Source organism: Heteronotia binoei, chromosome 16 (assembly GCF_032191835.1).
Source record: "Heteronotia binoei isolate CCM8104 ecotype False Entrance Well chromosome 16, APGP_CSIRO_Hbin_v1, whole genome shotgun sequence".
Taxonomy (NCBI): domain Eukaryota; kingdom Metazoa; phylum Chordata; class Lepidosauria; order Squamata; family Gekkonidae; genus Heteronotia; species Heteronotia binoei.
Genome location: NC_083238.1, coordinates 60,661,272 through 60,677,212, shown reverse-complemented (window position 1 = coordinate 60,677,212; position 15,941 = coordinate 60,661,272). Strand labels below are relative to the sequence as shown.

Below are 15,941 nucleotides of genomic sequence, written 5' to 3'. Positions count from 1 at the left end.
AGACCTTTTGGCCTTTATATTGCCGCTTAATGATAATAAAATGTGCAAAAATGGACGCCTGCAGAGAAAGGCACGCTCTAGGGAGCTGTTGCTTGCTCTCGGGGGTGGGGAAGACCCACGAACATGTTCACTGTTGCCGTGATTGTCTTGCGCAAAGAAATCAGTCAGTGTTGTTTCTTAGCCAGACAGAAAACTCTTCCCTCTCTCTTCGCTCCGTATCCCAAGGGCCTTCTTTGTAGCAGGAACTCCTTTGCATATTGGGCCGCACCCCCCTGATGTAGCCAATCCTGTAAGAGCTTACAGGGCTCTTCCTACTGTACGCTCCAGGAGGATTGGCTACATCAGGGCAGCGTGCCCCAATATGCAAAGGAGTTCCTGGAACAAAAAAAGCCCTGCCATATTCTAAACCAGGGGTGGCTAAACTGCGACTTAGGAGCCACATGTGGTTCTTTCAAAATATTATGTGGCTCTCAAAGCCCCTATTTCCCCATCAGACATCTAAGAGAAGGCATTTGTCTCTTTAAATCATTTCTCCAAGACAGCCAGCAGCTTGGAAAATGCATTTAAAGTTAAATTTGCTTTCTTTCTACCTCTCCCTTCCTCCTCCCTGTCTATTTTCCTTCCTTCTTCTCTTGCAGCTCTCAAACATCTAACGCTCACGTCTTGCGGCTCTCAAACATCTGACATTTAATCTGTGTGGCTCTTATTTTAAGCAAGTTTGGCCACCCCTGTTCTAAACTTTTCCTGGGGCCATTTTATAAAATTCATGGACTGTCTGTTCCCACATTATACAGCTAATGCCTAGGAATGGTCATTCAATCTTTTAAAAGCAGCTTTTCCTAACCGAAATGTGGGTTCGCAAGTGCGGGGGGGGGGGGAGGAGTTTACAGAAATGTCCAAATGTATAAACAATTTAATACCTGTTTTTTTTAAAGTTGCATATACATCTGTCCTTCTAGGCTACTGCATCTCTCCAAGCTGGACCCCCGAGTCCCTGATGAGTTGCTGTACGGCCGCATGGGCTACCTGTATGCTTTGCTCTTTGTGAACAAGCATTTTGGAGAGGAAAAGATCCCGCAAAGCCACATCCAGCAGGTATGGTGCCCATTTCTTCTTCCCCCCTGAACTCTCCCTTCCTGAACCCTGTGGGGTCCGGAGCACACAAAAAAGGGAAGCGTGTGTGAAGTGAAACGGGATGTGCCCCCTCCATGTCCAAGATCCGTCCTGGACTTGCTGCCCCTTAACGAACCCCTGGTCCTGCCCCGCTGTTTGCAGCGGGGAAGTCACAGTAACTTCCTTTGCAGCAACCTTTTTGGCACCAGGGACCAGTTTTGCGGAAGACAATTTTTCCACAGACCCAAGAGGAGGGTTAGGTGATGATTTCAGGATGATACAGTTGCGCACTTTATTTTTGTTTGGTGGGAACCGGGTTTGATTCCCCGCTCTTCCACTTGCAGCTGCTGGAATGGCCTTGGGTCAGCCATAGCTCTTGTAGGAGTTGTCCTTGAAAGGGCAGCTGCTGGGAGAGCCCTCTCCAGCCCCACCCACCTCACAGGGGGGTCTGTTGTGGGGGAAGGAGATAAAGGGGATTGTGAGCCACTCTGAGATTCGGAGTGGAGGGCAGGATATAGATCCAATGTTGTTGTCTTATTATTATTATTATTACTACTACTACTACAACATTGTAATATATAATGAAATAATTATACAACTCAAGGCCACAGACGGGGAGCGGTCCATGCCCGGGGTTTGGGGACGCTTGCTTTATAGAACAAAGTTCTGGTCTGAAAGTTTTATTCTGGGTATAAGCTTTTGTGGGCATGCACATTTCATGAAGTGCTGCTTTAGACCAACGTGGTTGTACAAAGTTATCTTCTCTGATGGGTGGGCTCCTCTGTATACACGAGCTTGATTGACAGCCGAACTTTAGTTGGAGTTAAGCTGTTCCATTGATTCACATACTTCCTGGAACAGATATAGTTTCAGTGTGTGCTGTTATTATTTAGAGCAGGGGTGGCCAACGGTAGCTCTCCAGATGTTTCCCCCCCCCTACAACTCCCATCAGCCCCAACCAGCACGGCCAATGGCTGGGGCTGATGGGAGTTGTAGGCAAAAAAACATCTGGAGAGCTACCGTTGGCCACCCCTGATTTAGACCACTGAAGGAGGCCCTCAAGACCGAAACACGTTTGGTCTAGTGATTTTTGTGTGCAACCAGTGTTTTGTTCTAGCAGTTATTGTACGTGTGATTTATTACAGCACTCAGGACAGTGGAGCCACCAGGGCCTAACAGAGATATTGGGTTCTTATCTCACTACACATGCCTTGAAGTCATTCTGTTCTCCATGCTAATTTGCTGCTATTCGCAGGTTTTACGAACTGCTTTAATCGTATTGCATCATATACTTTTATTGGCATATCAGCAATCACAAAATAAGTAACAATCCAGTCAATAGAATACAGAACCATAGACTAAGTAATAATCCAGGGCAGAAAGGGAAAAACAGAAGCAACACTATGTAAAATTTTCTTTAAGAGCTTCCACAAGGAATCTGGTGACCACGTCCGTAATTTCAGGAATCAAATCATTCAAAAGAAACTGACATTTAAGATGATTGTTCGGGTGACTTTTAGAATGTATCAAATTAGAAAGCAGCCTTTTCTTAGGGCAGTCCTAAAGAGGGCAGTTGAAAATTATGTGATCAGTTGTGTCTAAAGAATTAAGAAGGATGTAGACATCCTTCTTAAAGGATCCTTTAAGAAGGATGTAGACAAGCTGAAACTGGTCCAGAGGAGGGCAACGAAGATGGTGAGGGGTCTGGAGACCAAGTCCTATGAAGAAAGGTTGAAGGAGCTGGGGATGTTCAGCCTGAAGAGGAGGCAGCTGAGAGGTGATATGATCACCATCTTCAAGTACTTGAAGGGCTGTCTTATAGAGGATGGGGTGGAATTGTTTTCTGTGGCCCTGGAAGGTAGGACCAGAACCAGTGGGTTGAAATTAAATCAAAAGAGTTTCCGGCTCAGCATTAGGAAAATCTTCCTGACTGTTAGAGCGATTCCTCAGTGGAACAGGCTTCCTCCTTGGGAGGTGGTGGGCTCTCCTTCCTTGGAGGTTGTTAAACAGAGGCTAGATGGCCATCTGACAGCGATGAAGATCCTGTGAATTTAGGGGGGAGGTGTTTGTGAGTTTCCTGCATTGTGCAGGGGGTTAGACTAGATGACCCTGGAGGTCCCTTCCAACTCTGTGATTCTGTGAACTTCCTGACAGTGAGAACGGTTCCTCAGTGAAACATGCTCCCTCCTTGGGAAGTGGTGGGCTCTCCTTCCTTGGAGGTTTTTAAACAGAGGCTAGATGGCCATCTGACAGCGATGAAGATCCAAGGTATTTGTGAGTTTCCTGCATTGTGCAGAGGGTTGGACTAGATGACCCTGGAGGTTCCTTCCAGCTCTATGATTCAAGGACATAAACGCTCCTGCCTCGGGATCTGGAGATATCTACCAGAAAGCGTCCCAGAGGGGAATGCGTATACCCAAGTCAACAAAAAGGCTCTACATTATAAAGGGTCGTCAAGAACGTGGAGCTATTGGGCTATCCTGGCAGGCAAACGAATCTGAGGTTGGGCCAGTTGGGAGTTGTTGTGGTTGTTCAGTATCTATAAGACGTTGCTTGGTGGATTTAAAGATGTAGGATTCGTCAGATTAAAAAATAACCTAGTTATTGGTTGAGCTTAAATCTGTTTGTAGCATCCCAGTTCGTTTTTCAGAAAATTTAACAGGGGTCCCAGTTCAGCTCTAAAATGGAGTTTGAGCCAGTAATATATTACGGGAATAATGGAATACTGTGTACAGTTCTGGTCACCGCACCTCAAAAAAGATATTATAGTATTGGAAAATGTCCAGAGAAGGGCAACTAGAATGATTCAAGGGTTGGAACACTTTCCCTATGAAGAAAGGTCAAAACGCTTGGGGCTCTTTAGCTTGGAGAAATGTCGATTGAGGGGTGACATGGTCGAAGTTTACAAGATTATGCATGGGATAGAGAAGGCAGAGAAAGAAGCCCTTTTCTCCCTTTCTCACAACACAAGAACTTGTGGGCATTCAATAAAATTGCTGAGCAGTTGGGTTAGAACGGGTAAAAGGAAGTCCTTCTTCACCCAAAGGGTGATTAACACATGGAATTCACTGCCACAGGAGGTGGCGGCAGCTACAAGCATAGACAGCTTCAAGAGGGGATTGGATAAACATCTGGAGCAGAGGTCCATCAGTGGCTATTAGCCACAGCGTATTGTTGGAACTCTCTGTCTGAGGCAGTGATGCTCTGTATTCTTGGTGCTTGGGAGGGACAACAGTGTGAGGACTTCTAGTGTCCTGGCCCCACTGGTGGACCTCCTGATGGCACCTGGGTTTTTTTGGCCACTGTGTGACACAGTGTTGAACTGGATGGGCCATTGGCCTGATCCGACCTGGCTTCTCTTATGTTCTTATGTCTGGGGCAGTGATGCTCTGTCTTCTTGGTGCTTGGGGGGCACAGTGGGAGGGCTTCTAGTGTCCTGGCCCCACTGGTGGACCTCCTGATGGCACCTGGGTTTTTTGGCCACTGTGTGACACAGGCCATTGGCCTGATCCAGCATGGCTTCTCTTATGTTCTTATGTTGTAACAGATGTGATGTTACACCCACTACTCCTTGGTTTTTTATCTCCATTCTACGAATGCTGTACACTTTGCAGTAAAGCGATATATTTTTTCTTTTAACAATTTATTGATATCATACGGTTATACAACTTAGTTATTTCTTAATTATCGCAATATTAATCCGTATGACATTTCAATCCCCCCTCCCTCCAATGTTGATAAAGCGATATATTTTGTTCTGTGTTTTAGTCACTCAGCCTTCAAGGTTCCTGAGCTGATGTAGCCATTTCAAAATGGGCAACACGCATTCCTGTCGGCTAGACCCATCTGCACCTGCTGCAGATTCTGAGTTGGGCGATGTAGAACCCATATGGCCAGAGGGGAAATGTGTGAAAGGGCCATTTTAGAACAGCAGCCACTGATTTTAGATTTTTTTGCTCCAGGTCTGCGAGGCGGTTCTGGCTTCTGGGGAGAGCCTGTCCAAAAGGCGGAACTTCATGGCAAAGAGCCCCCTGATGTATGAATGGTACCAGGAATACTACGTAGGAGCAGCACATGGCTTAGCAGGGATTTATTACTATCTCATGCAGGTAAAAGGGTGTCCTGCCATGAAGAGATTGCTTTGGGAAGGCCCATTTGGAGCAGAGGTCCTTCGGTGGCTGTGAGCCACAAAGGATGGATGGAACACTCTTTGTGGGGGAAGCGATGCTCTGTATTCGTGGTGCTTAGGGGGCAACAGTGGGAGAGCTTCTGGAGTTCTGGCCCTGTTGGTCGACCTCCAGATGGCCCCGGCAGTCATTTTGACAGGAGCAGGTTCAGGAGTGTATAGAGCACACCCCCATGCAAGCTAGAGACATCAGAGTTGCAGAGGACTTCCCCTAGATGCTCTCTACATGCTCTCCGAATTCCACCACTCTCTACTTTGAAATTTGGTGAACATTCAGATTGAGCGGAGAGGGTCTGTCTGGAAACGTATCCATTTACAAACTGTCACAAATAGCTTGAAAGTTCATTGAAGGTTCATGTCAGTGGACCTGCAGGGAGCTTCACTTCTTGAACCACGAACCAGCCAAAATTCATCATGAACTTTAGTTTGTGAGCTGATTCGTGCCCATCCCTAGACCCGTGAGCCACCCCCTGCTGGTATAAAAGTGACATCATTGTCTTCAAAAGCCAGAAGAAGCCAGGACGTCTGTCCGTCTTTTAACCCTGTGCTTTTCTGTCCCTCTCAGCCCGGCCTTGGCGTGAGCCAACCCAAGTTGCACAATGCCGTCAAACCGAGCGTGGATTACGTCTGCCAGCTGAAGTTCCCCTCTGGCAATTTCCCTCCGTGCATCGAGGACTCCAGAGACCTGCTCGTGCATTGGTGCCACGGTGCGCCAGGCGTCATCTACATGCTCCTTCAGGCCTACAAGGTGAGCAGCAACGGCCGAGGCGGAGAGCTGGTGCTCGTCACCCCTCCCTCTCCCCCCGCCACCCCCCCAAGCCAGTTTATCATATTTAAACGCAATAACTTCTCCACCTGCAACTAAAATGGAAATGAGACTTTTACAAATGATTCCTGGAGACGTCCCTGTCATGCCTCCTGAACGTAGGGCGCCCGTATTGCTCGGAGAGGTGGCCGCATGTCCCGCTCTTCGGTGGCTGACTAATGGCGACCGTCAGCGGGGGCTTAAATAATGACGACGTTTTGTTTCATTTATCACTCCGAAAAAATCTCTGAAGGTAGACGGCAAAGTCATTGTGTTCTCTCCCGAAGGATGGGTGGGGGCACTCCTTGATAGAAGGTCTAATTAGCCACGTATGCACGAGACGTCCCCGTCCCAGGGTTGGATGAGGCGCGAACCGCACAGCCGGAAAAGGCACTGCTTGTCTCTACAGGTGTTCGGGGAGCAGAAGTACCTCAGCGATGCCTTGCAGTGCGCCGAGGTGATCTGGCAGTGGGGGCTGCTGAAGAAAGGTTACGGGCTGTGCCACGGGACAGCTGGCAACGCGTATGCCTTCCTGACCCTCTACAACCTCACTCAAGACGTGAAATATCTCTACAGAGCTTGCAAGGTGAACAGCAGTTTGGAGGCAGGCATGCGAGTGCTGGAGAATATTCTTTGTGTGTTTGTGGGGGGACGGGGGGAGACGCATTTCCCAAGTCACTAAAACCCAAGTCTTTAAAGAAAATGATGTCTTAGTATCCCAACAAGATCCTAAGAGCCCTGCTGAATCAGACCAGTGGTCCATCCAGTCCAGTATCCTATCTCACACAGTGGCCAACCAGTTCCTCTGGTGGACCAGCAACAGGGCAGAGAGGCTGAGGCCTTCCCCTGAGAAGAACATCAGAAGAGCCCTGCTGGATCAGACCAGCAAGGGTCCATCCATTCCAGCAACCTTTCTCACACAGTGGCCAACTGGTTCCTCTGGAAGGCCAGCAACAGGGCAGAGAGGCCGAGGCCTTCCTAAGAACCTCAGAAGAGCCCTGCTGGATCAGACTAGGGAGGGTCCACCTAGTCCAGCATGCTGTCTCACACAGTGGCTGACCAGTTCCTTTGGAGGGCCAACACAATGGCACAGAGGCTGAGGACTTCCTAAGAAGACCCCTGCTGGATCAGACCAATGGTCCATCCAGTCCAGCCTCCTGTCTCACACAGTGGCCAGCCAGTTTCTCTGGAGGGCCAGAACAACGGCATAGAGGCCGAGGCCTTCCAGCCCCTGATGCTGCCTCCTGGCTCTGGGATTCAGTCTTAGTGCCTCTGAATGTGGAGGTTCCCCTCAGCCGCTATGGCCAGGAGCCATTCAGAGACTCATCCTCCATGAATCTGCTGAATCCCCTTTGAAAGCTCTTTATTCCTGCGGCCCTCACTACACCCTCTGGCAGTGAATTCCACATTTTAATCACTCTCTGTGTCAAGTGGTATTTCCTTTTTACCATCCTCAACCCGCTGCTATCAGCTTCTTTGAATTCCCTCAAGGCATGGAGATAAGTGTTGTGTGCCAAGTAAATGTTGAAGAAGAAGAGGACTGCAGATTTATACCCCGCGTTTCTCTCTGAATCAGAGACTCTGGGTGGCTTACAATCTCCTTTCCCTTCCTCTCCCACAGCAGACCCCCTGAGAGGTGGGTGGGGAGGAGAGAGCTCTCCCAGAAGCTGCCCTTCCAAGGACAGCTCCTACGAGAGCTATGGCTGATTCATGGCCATTCCAGGAGGTGCAAGTGGAGGAGTGGGGAATCAAACTCGGTTCTCCCAGATAAGAGAGCTCTGGCTGACCCAAGGCCATTCCAGCAGTTTCAAGTGGAGGAGTGGGGAATCAAACCCCGTTCTCCCAGATAAGAGTCCGCGCACTTAACCACTACACCAAACTGGCTCTGATCATTCTACATAGCAGAATCACTTAAATGGCAGATCCCAAAGCTAGAACATTGGTGCTCATTTTGTGTTTGCTGTTAATTTTAACTGGGGTGGCATTTTAAAAAGAAAAAGGGCTCATTAGAAATTTGCCCGCTTCCTCTGGCTCACGAACGTCATGTTTGTTTATTAATAATTCACAATATACGTTAAACCCCCCCCCCCTTTTCCACCCAATTCAGGTCCTCTCTGCTTTCTGGGTTTTTCCCAAAAGCGGAAAGAGCACAAATTGTGATAACCTTTGGAAAGTCCGGCCATTGCTTATTGCAAAACACATGCAGGGGAAGCCCCATCTGTTAATGAACACCCTGCAGGCATGGCGCGGCAATGAAAGTGGATTACCTGTTTGTTGGTTCTGTTGTGCTCACGTCCTGTCCTGGTGGCGCTTGGAGATTAGTGAAGTACGTTTCAGGCCTGCAGTCTGTCTCCCTTGCCTCTCAACTGCATCCAGGCCTCATTTTGGGCAGGAGCTCACAGGAGCGGAACTTGAGGGATGGTGGCTCAGTGGTAGAGCAGCTGCTTGGTGAGCAGAAGGTTCCAGGTTCAATCCCTGGCATCTCCAACTAAAAAGGGTCCAGGCAAGGAGGCGTGAAAAACCTCAGCTTGAGACCCTGGAGAGCCGCTGCCAGCCTGAGTAGACAATACTGACTTTGATGGACCAAGGGTCTGACTCAGTAGAAGGCAGCTTCATATGTTCATATATTTGGGGAGGGATGGTGGCTGAGTGGTAGAGCATCTGCTTGGTAAGCAGAAGGTCCCAGGTTCAATCCCCAGCATCTCCAACTAAAAAGGGGTCCAGGCAAACAGGCATGAAAAACTTCAGCTTGAGATCCTGGAGAGCTGCTGCTAGTCTGAGTAGACAAGACTGACTTGGATGGACCCAGGAGGGTCTGATTCCGTAGAAGGCAGCTTCATATGTTCAGAACCTCTAAATTTTAGTGTGCTCTTTCTTACTTACCCCCCCCCCCCAAAAAAAAAATACTTGCTTCTGGGCTCCCCTGTGCTTCAAACCCCCTGTGAGAATTTTGCTGAACTCTTAAGATTTGACAAACTTTCTAGTATTTTCCACACACACAACACACAAATGGGGAAATCACCAAAGCAGATCAAGCAGACAGATGGAAATCCTCCTCATGCCTCTGGGGCCACACAGGAGAAAGTAAATGATGGGACGCAATGTTCCCTCTAAGCGGCAGAACCTTGTGGGTAAAAATTCTACTTTGTGAGCTCCCGGCATTAAAGGTGTGAGCGACTGCAGACGTTATTGTGCTCGGGAGCTATTTTTCCTGTGCTGAGGCAAAAATGCGTGAGCCGGAGAGGCTAAAGAATTGTGAGCTAGCTCACGCTAACTCAGCTTAGAGAGGGAACAGTGGATGGGAGTAAGGTTTTATTAGGACAATTCTAATTCAAGAAGCACTTTAAGAAGGTAGACGGTGAGCTGATCTAATTTAGTTCGCTTTCCAGGGGTGTGTGGCGTGTGCCAAGGAGTTGTGCTAATGAGCTACGGCACCTCTTTTTCCACAAAATGATCCCTGAACATCTTTGGCACCTTGTTACTCAAGATCTGCCTCCCAGGTGCCCTTCAAAGCCATCCTAACCCTCTCCCTCTTCTCTGCCATTTTCTTGACCTCCCACCTCCCCTGCCAGCCTGGATGTTTTCAGGGCCCAATCCTTGCCAGGCCTCAGCTGGGCCAAATGCTGACCGTCCAGTTGCTGTGGCATTGCTTCAGCTTGGAATTAAAATCTAAAATCCTCGCACGTGATATGGGCAGGACAATGTTTGTAGCAGGAACTCGTTAGTGCGTTCGGCCCCGTGGCGCAGAGTGGTAAAGCAGCGGTACTGCAGTACTGTGGTCTGAACTCCGCTCACGACCTGAGTTCAATCCCCGGCGGAAGCTGGGTTCAGGTAGCCAGCCCGAGGTTGACTCCAGCTTCCATCCTTCCGAGGTCGGTCAAATGAGCCCCCAGCTTGCTGGGGGGGAAGCATAAAAGACTGGGGAAGGCAATGGCAAACCATCCTGTAAAAAAGTCTGCCATGAAAATGTGAAAATGACGTCACCCCAGAGTCAGAAACGACTGGTGCTTGCCCAGGGGACCTTTCCTTTCCTTTCATTGAACAAGGGAGATATCTGGTGTTTTCTGGTTGCTTATTCTTTCTCAAAGAGCCCCATGGCACAGTTAAAGCTGCAGTCCTAAGCTCTGCTCACAACCTGAGTTCGATCCCCAGCGGAAGCTGGGTTTTCAGGTAGCCGGCTTGAAGTTCACTCAGCCTTCCATCCCTCTGAGGTCGGTAAAACGAGTCCCCAGCTTGCTAGGGGGGAAGTGTAGAAGACTGGGGAAGCCTTCCATCCTTCTGAGGTCAGTCAAATGAGTACCCAGCTTGCTGGGGGAAAGTGTAGATGACTGGGGAAGGCAATGGCAAATCACCCCGTAAAAAGTCTGCCGTGAAAACGTGAAAGCGATGTCACTCCAGAGTCGGAAACGACTGGTGCTTGCACAGGGGACCTTTCCTTTCCTCCTCTGTAGCCAATCGTCTAAGAGCTTACAGGGCTCTTCTTACAGGGCCTCCTGCAAGCTCTTGGAGGAATGGCTACATCAGGGGTCTGTGGCCTGATATGCAAAGGAGTTCCTGCTACACTAAGAAAAAAAAGCCTTGATAATGGGTATCCGTGTTAGTCTGTCTGTAGCAGTAGCAGGGGTTGTTTTGTAGAAAAATAAGTGGTGGGGCTCATTAGCAGAACTCATTAGCATATGCCACACATGCGCGCGCCAGCCAAAAGCAACCCAATGCAAGAAAGGAGAACCCCGGGCGAATGAGACCTGCTTTGGCTGCCTGGAGATCCAGCCAGCCCAAGCAGGCCTCACTCACCTGGGTCTCTTCTGGGCTGCTCCCCCCCACCAGTCAAAAGACCAGCAAGCCACCTGCCACCCAAACGCACATAAGAAGTGGAGAAAGGGTGGCACAGGCTTCTCCAGGGGTTAATGAGAGCTGCTGGGGGCGTGGCAAAGGCTGGCTGCCCACTCTCCTAATCCAGCAATTGTTATGCAGCTGTACCTACTACCCAATGGACAAGGTAGGTGGGGAGGAGGAGGGAGAACCCTCAGAAAGGTTCAGGAGCTGTGCTCCGGTGAGCTCCTGCTGAATCTGAGGCCTGAGAAGCAGAAAACAGCCAGAGCCGAGGAGCACCTTAAAGACTAACAGTATTTGTGGCAGCGGATGAGCTTTCGTGAGTCACTGCTCACTTCTTTGGTGTAGCCAGTTTGGTGTAGTGGTTAAGTGTGTGGACTCTTATCTGGGAGAACCGGGTTTGATTCCCCACTCTTCCACTCGCAGCTGTGGTCAGCCATACCTCTGGCAGAGGTTGTCCTTGAAAGGGAAACTGCTGGGAGAGCTCTCTCAGCCCCACCCACCTCACACGGTGTCTGGTGTGGGGGGAGGAAGGGAAAGGAGATTGTAGGCCCCTCTGAGACTCTATCCTTGAAAGGGCAGCTTCTGGGAGAGCCCTCTCAGCCCCACCCGCCTCACAGGGTGTCTGTTGTGGGGGGAGGAAGGGAAAGGAGATTGTGAGCCGCTCTGAGATTCGGAGCAGAGGGCTGGGTATAAATCCAATATCATCATCTTCATCTTCTTCTTCTTCTTCTTGTATTTGTGCGGGGGGGGGGGGCTCTTTTTCTCATTTGCCACAAAGGCTTTGCCCAGCTGCTTATTAGGAAAGCACATTTTTAGGACAGGTGTCACGTTTCCTAGGCCGTTCCCGCCGCAGCGTCTCTTATGGCTGAAATTAAGCTGTCAGCATTGCCCTTTCCTGGTGAGCCCCCCACCCGCTCAACATCCCTTCCCTTCGGTTCCCCATCTCCTGGGCTTGCCTGCCCTTTGGTTTCCCAGCACTCCAGAGCCCGGGGCTGTGCAAAGAACGGCATGTGAGAGTTTTTCACAATGCAGCTGATACTCGATGGACATTCTCTTCTCTGAACAGTTTCAGAAGTTAAAATGTTTCTGAACACTCTGTGACTTGGCTGGCATAACTGGTAAGAGGGGCTTGCAGTCCAGGAGCATCCCTGTCTCCATCTCAAAATATCCTGAGATGCCTCTTGTGGTCTGGACCAGGTGTCTTCAATGTGATGCCCTCCATCCTGGCTCCCGCCAAGTGTTTCTAGGAAGTGGGTGGAGCTTTTGCTCAGCAAGGGTTCTGATTGGCCATTGGAGATTCGATTGACAGTGCAGATTTTTTAACAGTGTTGCTATGGCAGCTGCTGCCACCACAGCACAAGGAAGTATCTTCATTATGTGACTGAAGGGAAGCTGTGGCAACCATTTTGTGGCAGGCTCCACCTCCTGTGGCAGCCATGTTGTGGCTGGCTCTGCCTCCTGCGGCAGCCATTTTGTGGCTGTGCCCACCAAGCGTCAGAATTCCAAAAGGCTCAAAAAGGCTGGAGACCTCTGGTCAAGGCCATAAATAAGAACGGAATGGATTCAGACAGCTGTCTCTCAGAAGGTAGAAAATGGTTCCAGGTGATGTCCGATATCTACAAGCAGGCCTTCTAAAACTTGTGGTGTGACTTTTTTTTATTTTCTTTCTCTTAGTTTGCCGAATGGTGTTTGAGTTATGGACAGCACGGGTGCCGGACACCAGATACTCCCTTTTCTCTCTTCGAAGGTAAACTCTGTTCTCCCGTTTAACTTAACTGCTGGTTTTGAATGTGAATACATCTGCTTAAGAGGAACAAGAAGGATGAATTACAAAAGATGTGCCATATGGAAAGGAGAGGTGCCCTGTGCGAGCACCAGTCATTTTCGACTCTGGGGTGACATTGCTTTCACAATGTTTTCACGGCAGACTTTTTACGGGGTGGTTTGCCATTGCCTTCCCCAGTCACCTACACTTTCCCCCCAGCAAGCTGGAAACTCATTTGACCCACCTCGGAAGGATGGACGGCTGAGTCAACCTGGAGCCGGCTACCTGAAAACCCAGCTTTCGCTGGGGATCAAACTCAGGTCGTGAGCAGAGCTTAGGACTGCAGTACTGCAGCTTTAACACTCTGCACCATGGGGCTCTGTGCCATAAGAGCAGGGCTTTTTTGTAGCAGGAACTCTTTTGCATATTAGGCCACACACCCCTGATGCAGCCAATCCTCCTGGAGCTTACAGTAGGCCCTGTACTAAGAGCCCTGTACTAAGAGTTCCAGGAGGACTGGCTACATTGGGTGTGTGGCCTAATCTGCAAAGGAGTTTCTGCTACAAAAAAGCCTGCATCTGAGCATCCCTCACTCAAGCTCACCTGGCTTTTAATGGCAGCCACGTGGTGCCTAACGAAACCAGCTTTGTTTGCACATCACAGAGAACACCACAGAGCAGTAGGATTGGCAGTTCCAGTTCTGATCCACACCAATAGGCTGAAAGCCCTTCAAAGTTCAGTGGCTCACTTGGCTGTTCGCCCTGCCAATGCCTTGGCAGTACGGCTATTTATTTCTGCTTTGTTTTGCTCCTTTTGCACGTTTTTTAAAGCGATAATTTTTATCAAGGAAAAAAACAAGGCACAGATTAGTCGAAGAATAAAATAGCAAGGTTTACAGTCACTGCATACTTTCTTAAAATTAAAAGCATCGCAAGATTTCATAGAGTGGGTTCTGAGGAAGAACATCTTCGTGAGTTAAATAAATCTCTGGGAACCGAGGTATTATAACATTTATTTTTTTGTACAAATGTGGAGATAGTGACACATTTGATAAAGAACCAGAGAGTGTCCACACTTCAGGTTTTCACGACTGGTAACATCATTAGGGTTTGTAGAGTCTTTCGGGATCAAGTGCCGTGTTCTACTGGAGAAAGTTTTCCTTCCAGACTGTTTGGTTCTGAGTGTTCAGCAGAAGTGCGATTTCCTGAAGTGTTGTTTTGTTTTTGGCAGGCCCTATCTTTCGGCTGCTGCCAGGCCCAGTAAAAAAACCTATGGGAAGGCTTTTGTAGCAGCCATTTGACTTGCTTTAGTTCTAGAAGAAGATGATATTGGATATATATCCCACCCTATACTCTGACTCTCAGAGTCTCAGAGCGGCTCACAATCTCCTTTACCTTCCCCCTCTCCCCCCCCTCACAACAGACAACCTGTGAGGAGGGTGGGGCTGAGAGAGTCTCACAGAAGCTGCCCTTTCAAGGACAACTCCTACAAAAGCTATGGCTGACCCAAGGCCGTTCCAGCAGGGGCAAGTCGAGGAGTGGGGAATCGAACCCGGTTCTCCCAGATAAGAGTCCGCACACTTAACCACTACACCAAACTGACTCTAGCAAATGGCATTGCATTAGTTCCTCTGTCTGTAGTCATGGTTGTCTGTTTTCGCAGGCATGGCGGGCACCATCTATTTCCTGTCTGACCTCCTGATCCCGGCTAAGGCCAAGTTCCCGGCTTTCGAACTCTAGAGCCACATTTGCAGTGACCATCACGTCGCTTTTGCTGCACTCCTCTTCACTGGGAAAGGCGGACTCATTTCTCGCTGTCTCATTTCTCAGCTAACAGAGCAAAATCTTCGGGGCTCCCGCTTGGTTTACGTTGTTTCCTACGTCCGGCCTGCTTAAACTTTAGTACCCTGCCTTTTGTTTTTTCCCTGAGCGTTGTTTAGGTTTCACAAAAGAAGAGCTTTGGTTCTTTTGGAAGGGGAAAAGGTATAATATTTTTAAGAGGCTCTTTAAAGTAATTGTTAGACAGTTGGTATTTTATAGATGTGGTGGAGGGGAACTTTTCTCTTGCATGTGGCTTTGGAGGATTTTAACTGACTCTGGCGGCTTTTTGGAGAGCGTCTTTGGGAGATGTCAGCCCCAGGACAGAAACTTCTTCAGAAGCCGGCAAAGCTGGCTAAAATGTTTACCTCATGGGCTACGAAGGCCACACCTGTGGTGGGAACATACCAAAGTTCGTTCTTGGGGGTTCACCTCTGTACGCACAAGCTTGCTGTATTGCTGCATGCACCATCAGCGGATAGGAAGGAGACCTTGAGTTGCATGCTTTTGATAGATACTTTTAACATCTCTTCGGCAATCCAGGTGAGGCTCTCGTTCAGCTAGCTCTGTCTGCCTTGCAACAGATTTTGGATGCGTTTGTTCCCTGTCATCAGCAGTGCATTATGGGAACACTGTAGAAAACACCCTCTCAGCCTGGTGTTAGTTAGCTGCAGCTAATTCTGATACACAAGGGAAGTGTCAGCTCGCTGTTTGGCACCAACGATTGAGCTGATCTTGAGCCAAGTTAAGGCCGAAGTAGCACGGGCAGCTAATTTGCTATTCTTCTCTTAACCCCACTGATTTCGGACGGGCCCGCTCATTCCTCTGACACGCTCATCCACCGCTGGCATTAACAATTTCCGATCGTCCAGTGTTAAGACGCTAGGCAGCTAAAAATTTCAAAAAAAAAAAAAGATGCCGGTTTCAGAATATTCGCCATCTCTTTTAGAAAGCCATATTAAACTCACTTTGGTGAGCCTATACTCTTAAGCTGGGTGGGGCAGGCATTAAAAATCCCCTTGGACATTTTTGCAAACGATTTCTGCGTTGCTTTGTATAGGCGGTTAATTGTAAGTCAGGCTGTTTCTGCCTTTGGCCGAGTGACGTTAAGTTGTAGAAATTAAAGCCGTTTGAATATGTGTCTTGTTTTGTGTTCTTTCTGAACATTGCGTGTCCCGTGAACGGGGGTTTTCGTTGTAGCAGGAACTCCTTTGCATATTAGGCCACACACACCCTGATGTAGCCAATCCTCCTGGAGCTTCCAGTAGGCCCTGTACTAAAAGCTCTGTAAGCTCTTGGAGGATTGGCTACATCAGGTGGGTGTGGCCTAATATGTAAAGGAGCTCCTTCTAGAATTTCACCCCTGGGTCACACACCCCTGATGTAGCCAATCCTCCTGGAGCTTCCAGTAGGCCCTGT

The 15,941-nt window shown here is 48.9% G+C and overlaps 1 protein-coding gene across 1 annotated transcript; it reads left to right on the top strand.

Moving 5' to 3' along the window:
* The first annotated feature begins 952 nt into the window (after nucleotides 1–952).
* On the top strand, nucleotides 953–15,661 carry LANCL1 (LanC like glutathione S-transferase 1). Its single transcript, XM_060257309.1, has 6 exons — nucleotides 953–1,095; nucleotides 5,076–5,222; nucleotides 5,865–6,047; nucleotides 6,514–6,690; nucleotides 12,615–12,687; nucleotides 14,368–15,661. The coding sequence occupies exons 1-6, from the start codon at nucleotides 1,018–1,020 to the stop codon at nucleotides 14,442–14,444; spliced, it is 735 nt and encodes a 244-aa protein (XP_060113292.1). The 5' UTR covers nucleotides 953–1,017; the 3' UTR covers nucleotides 14,445–15,661.
* The last annotated feature ends 280 nt before the right edge of the window (nucleotides 15,662–15,941 follow it).

Coding starts and splice junctions, on each gene's coding strand:
- LANCL1 (XM_060257309.1), top strand. CDS start 1,018: ATGGGCTACCTGTATGCTTTGCTCTTTGTGAACAAGCATTTTGGAGAG. Junction 5,223..5,864: donor TTTATTACTATCTCATGCAG/GTAAAAGGGTGT, acceptor TGTCCCTCTCAG/CCCGGCCTTGGCGTGAGCCA. Junction 12,688..14,367: donor TCCCTTTTCTCTCTTCGAAG/GTAAACTCTGTT, acceptor CTGTTTTCGCAG/GCATGGCGGGCACCATCTAT.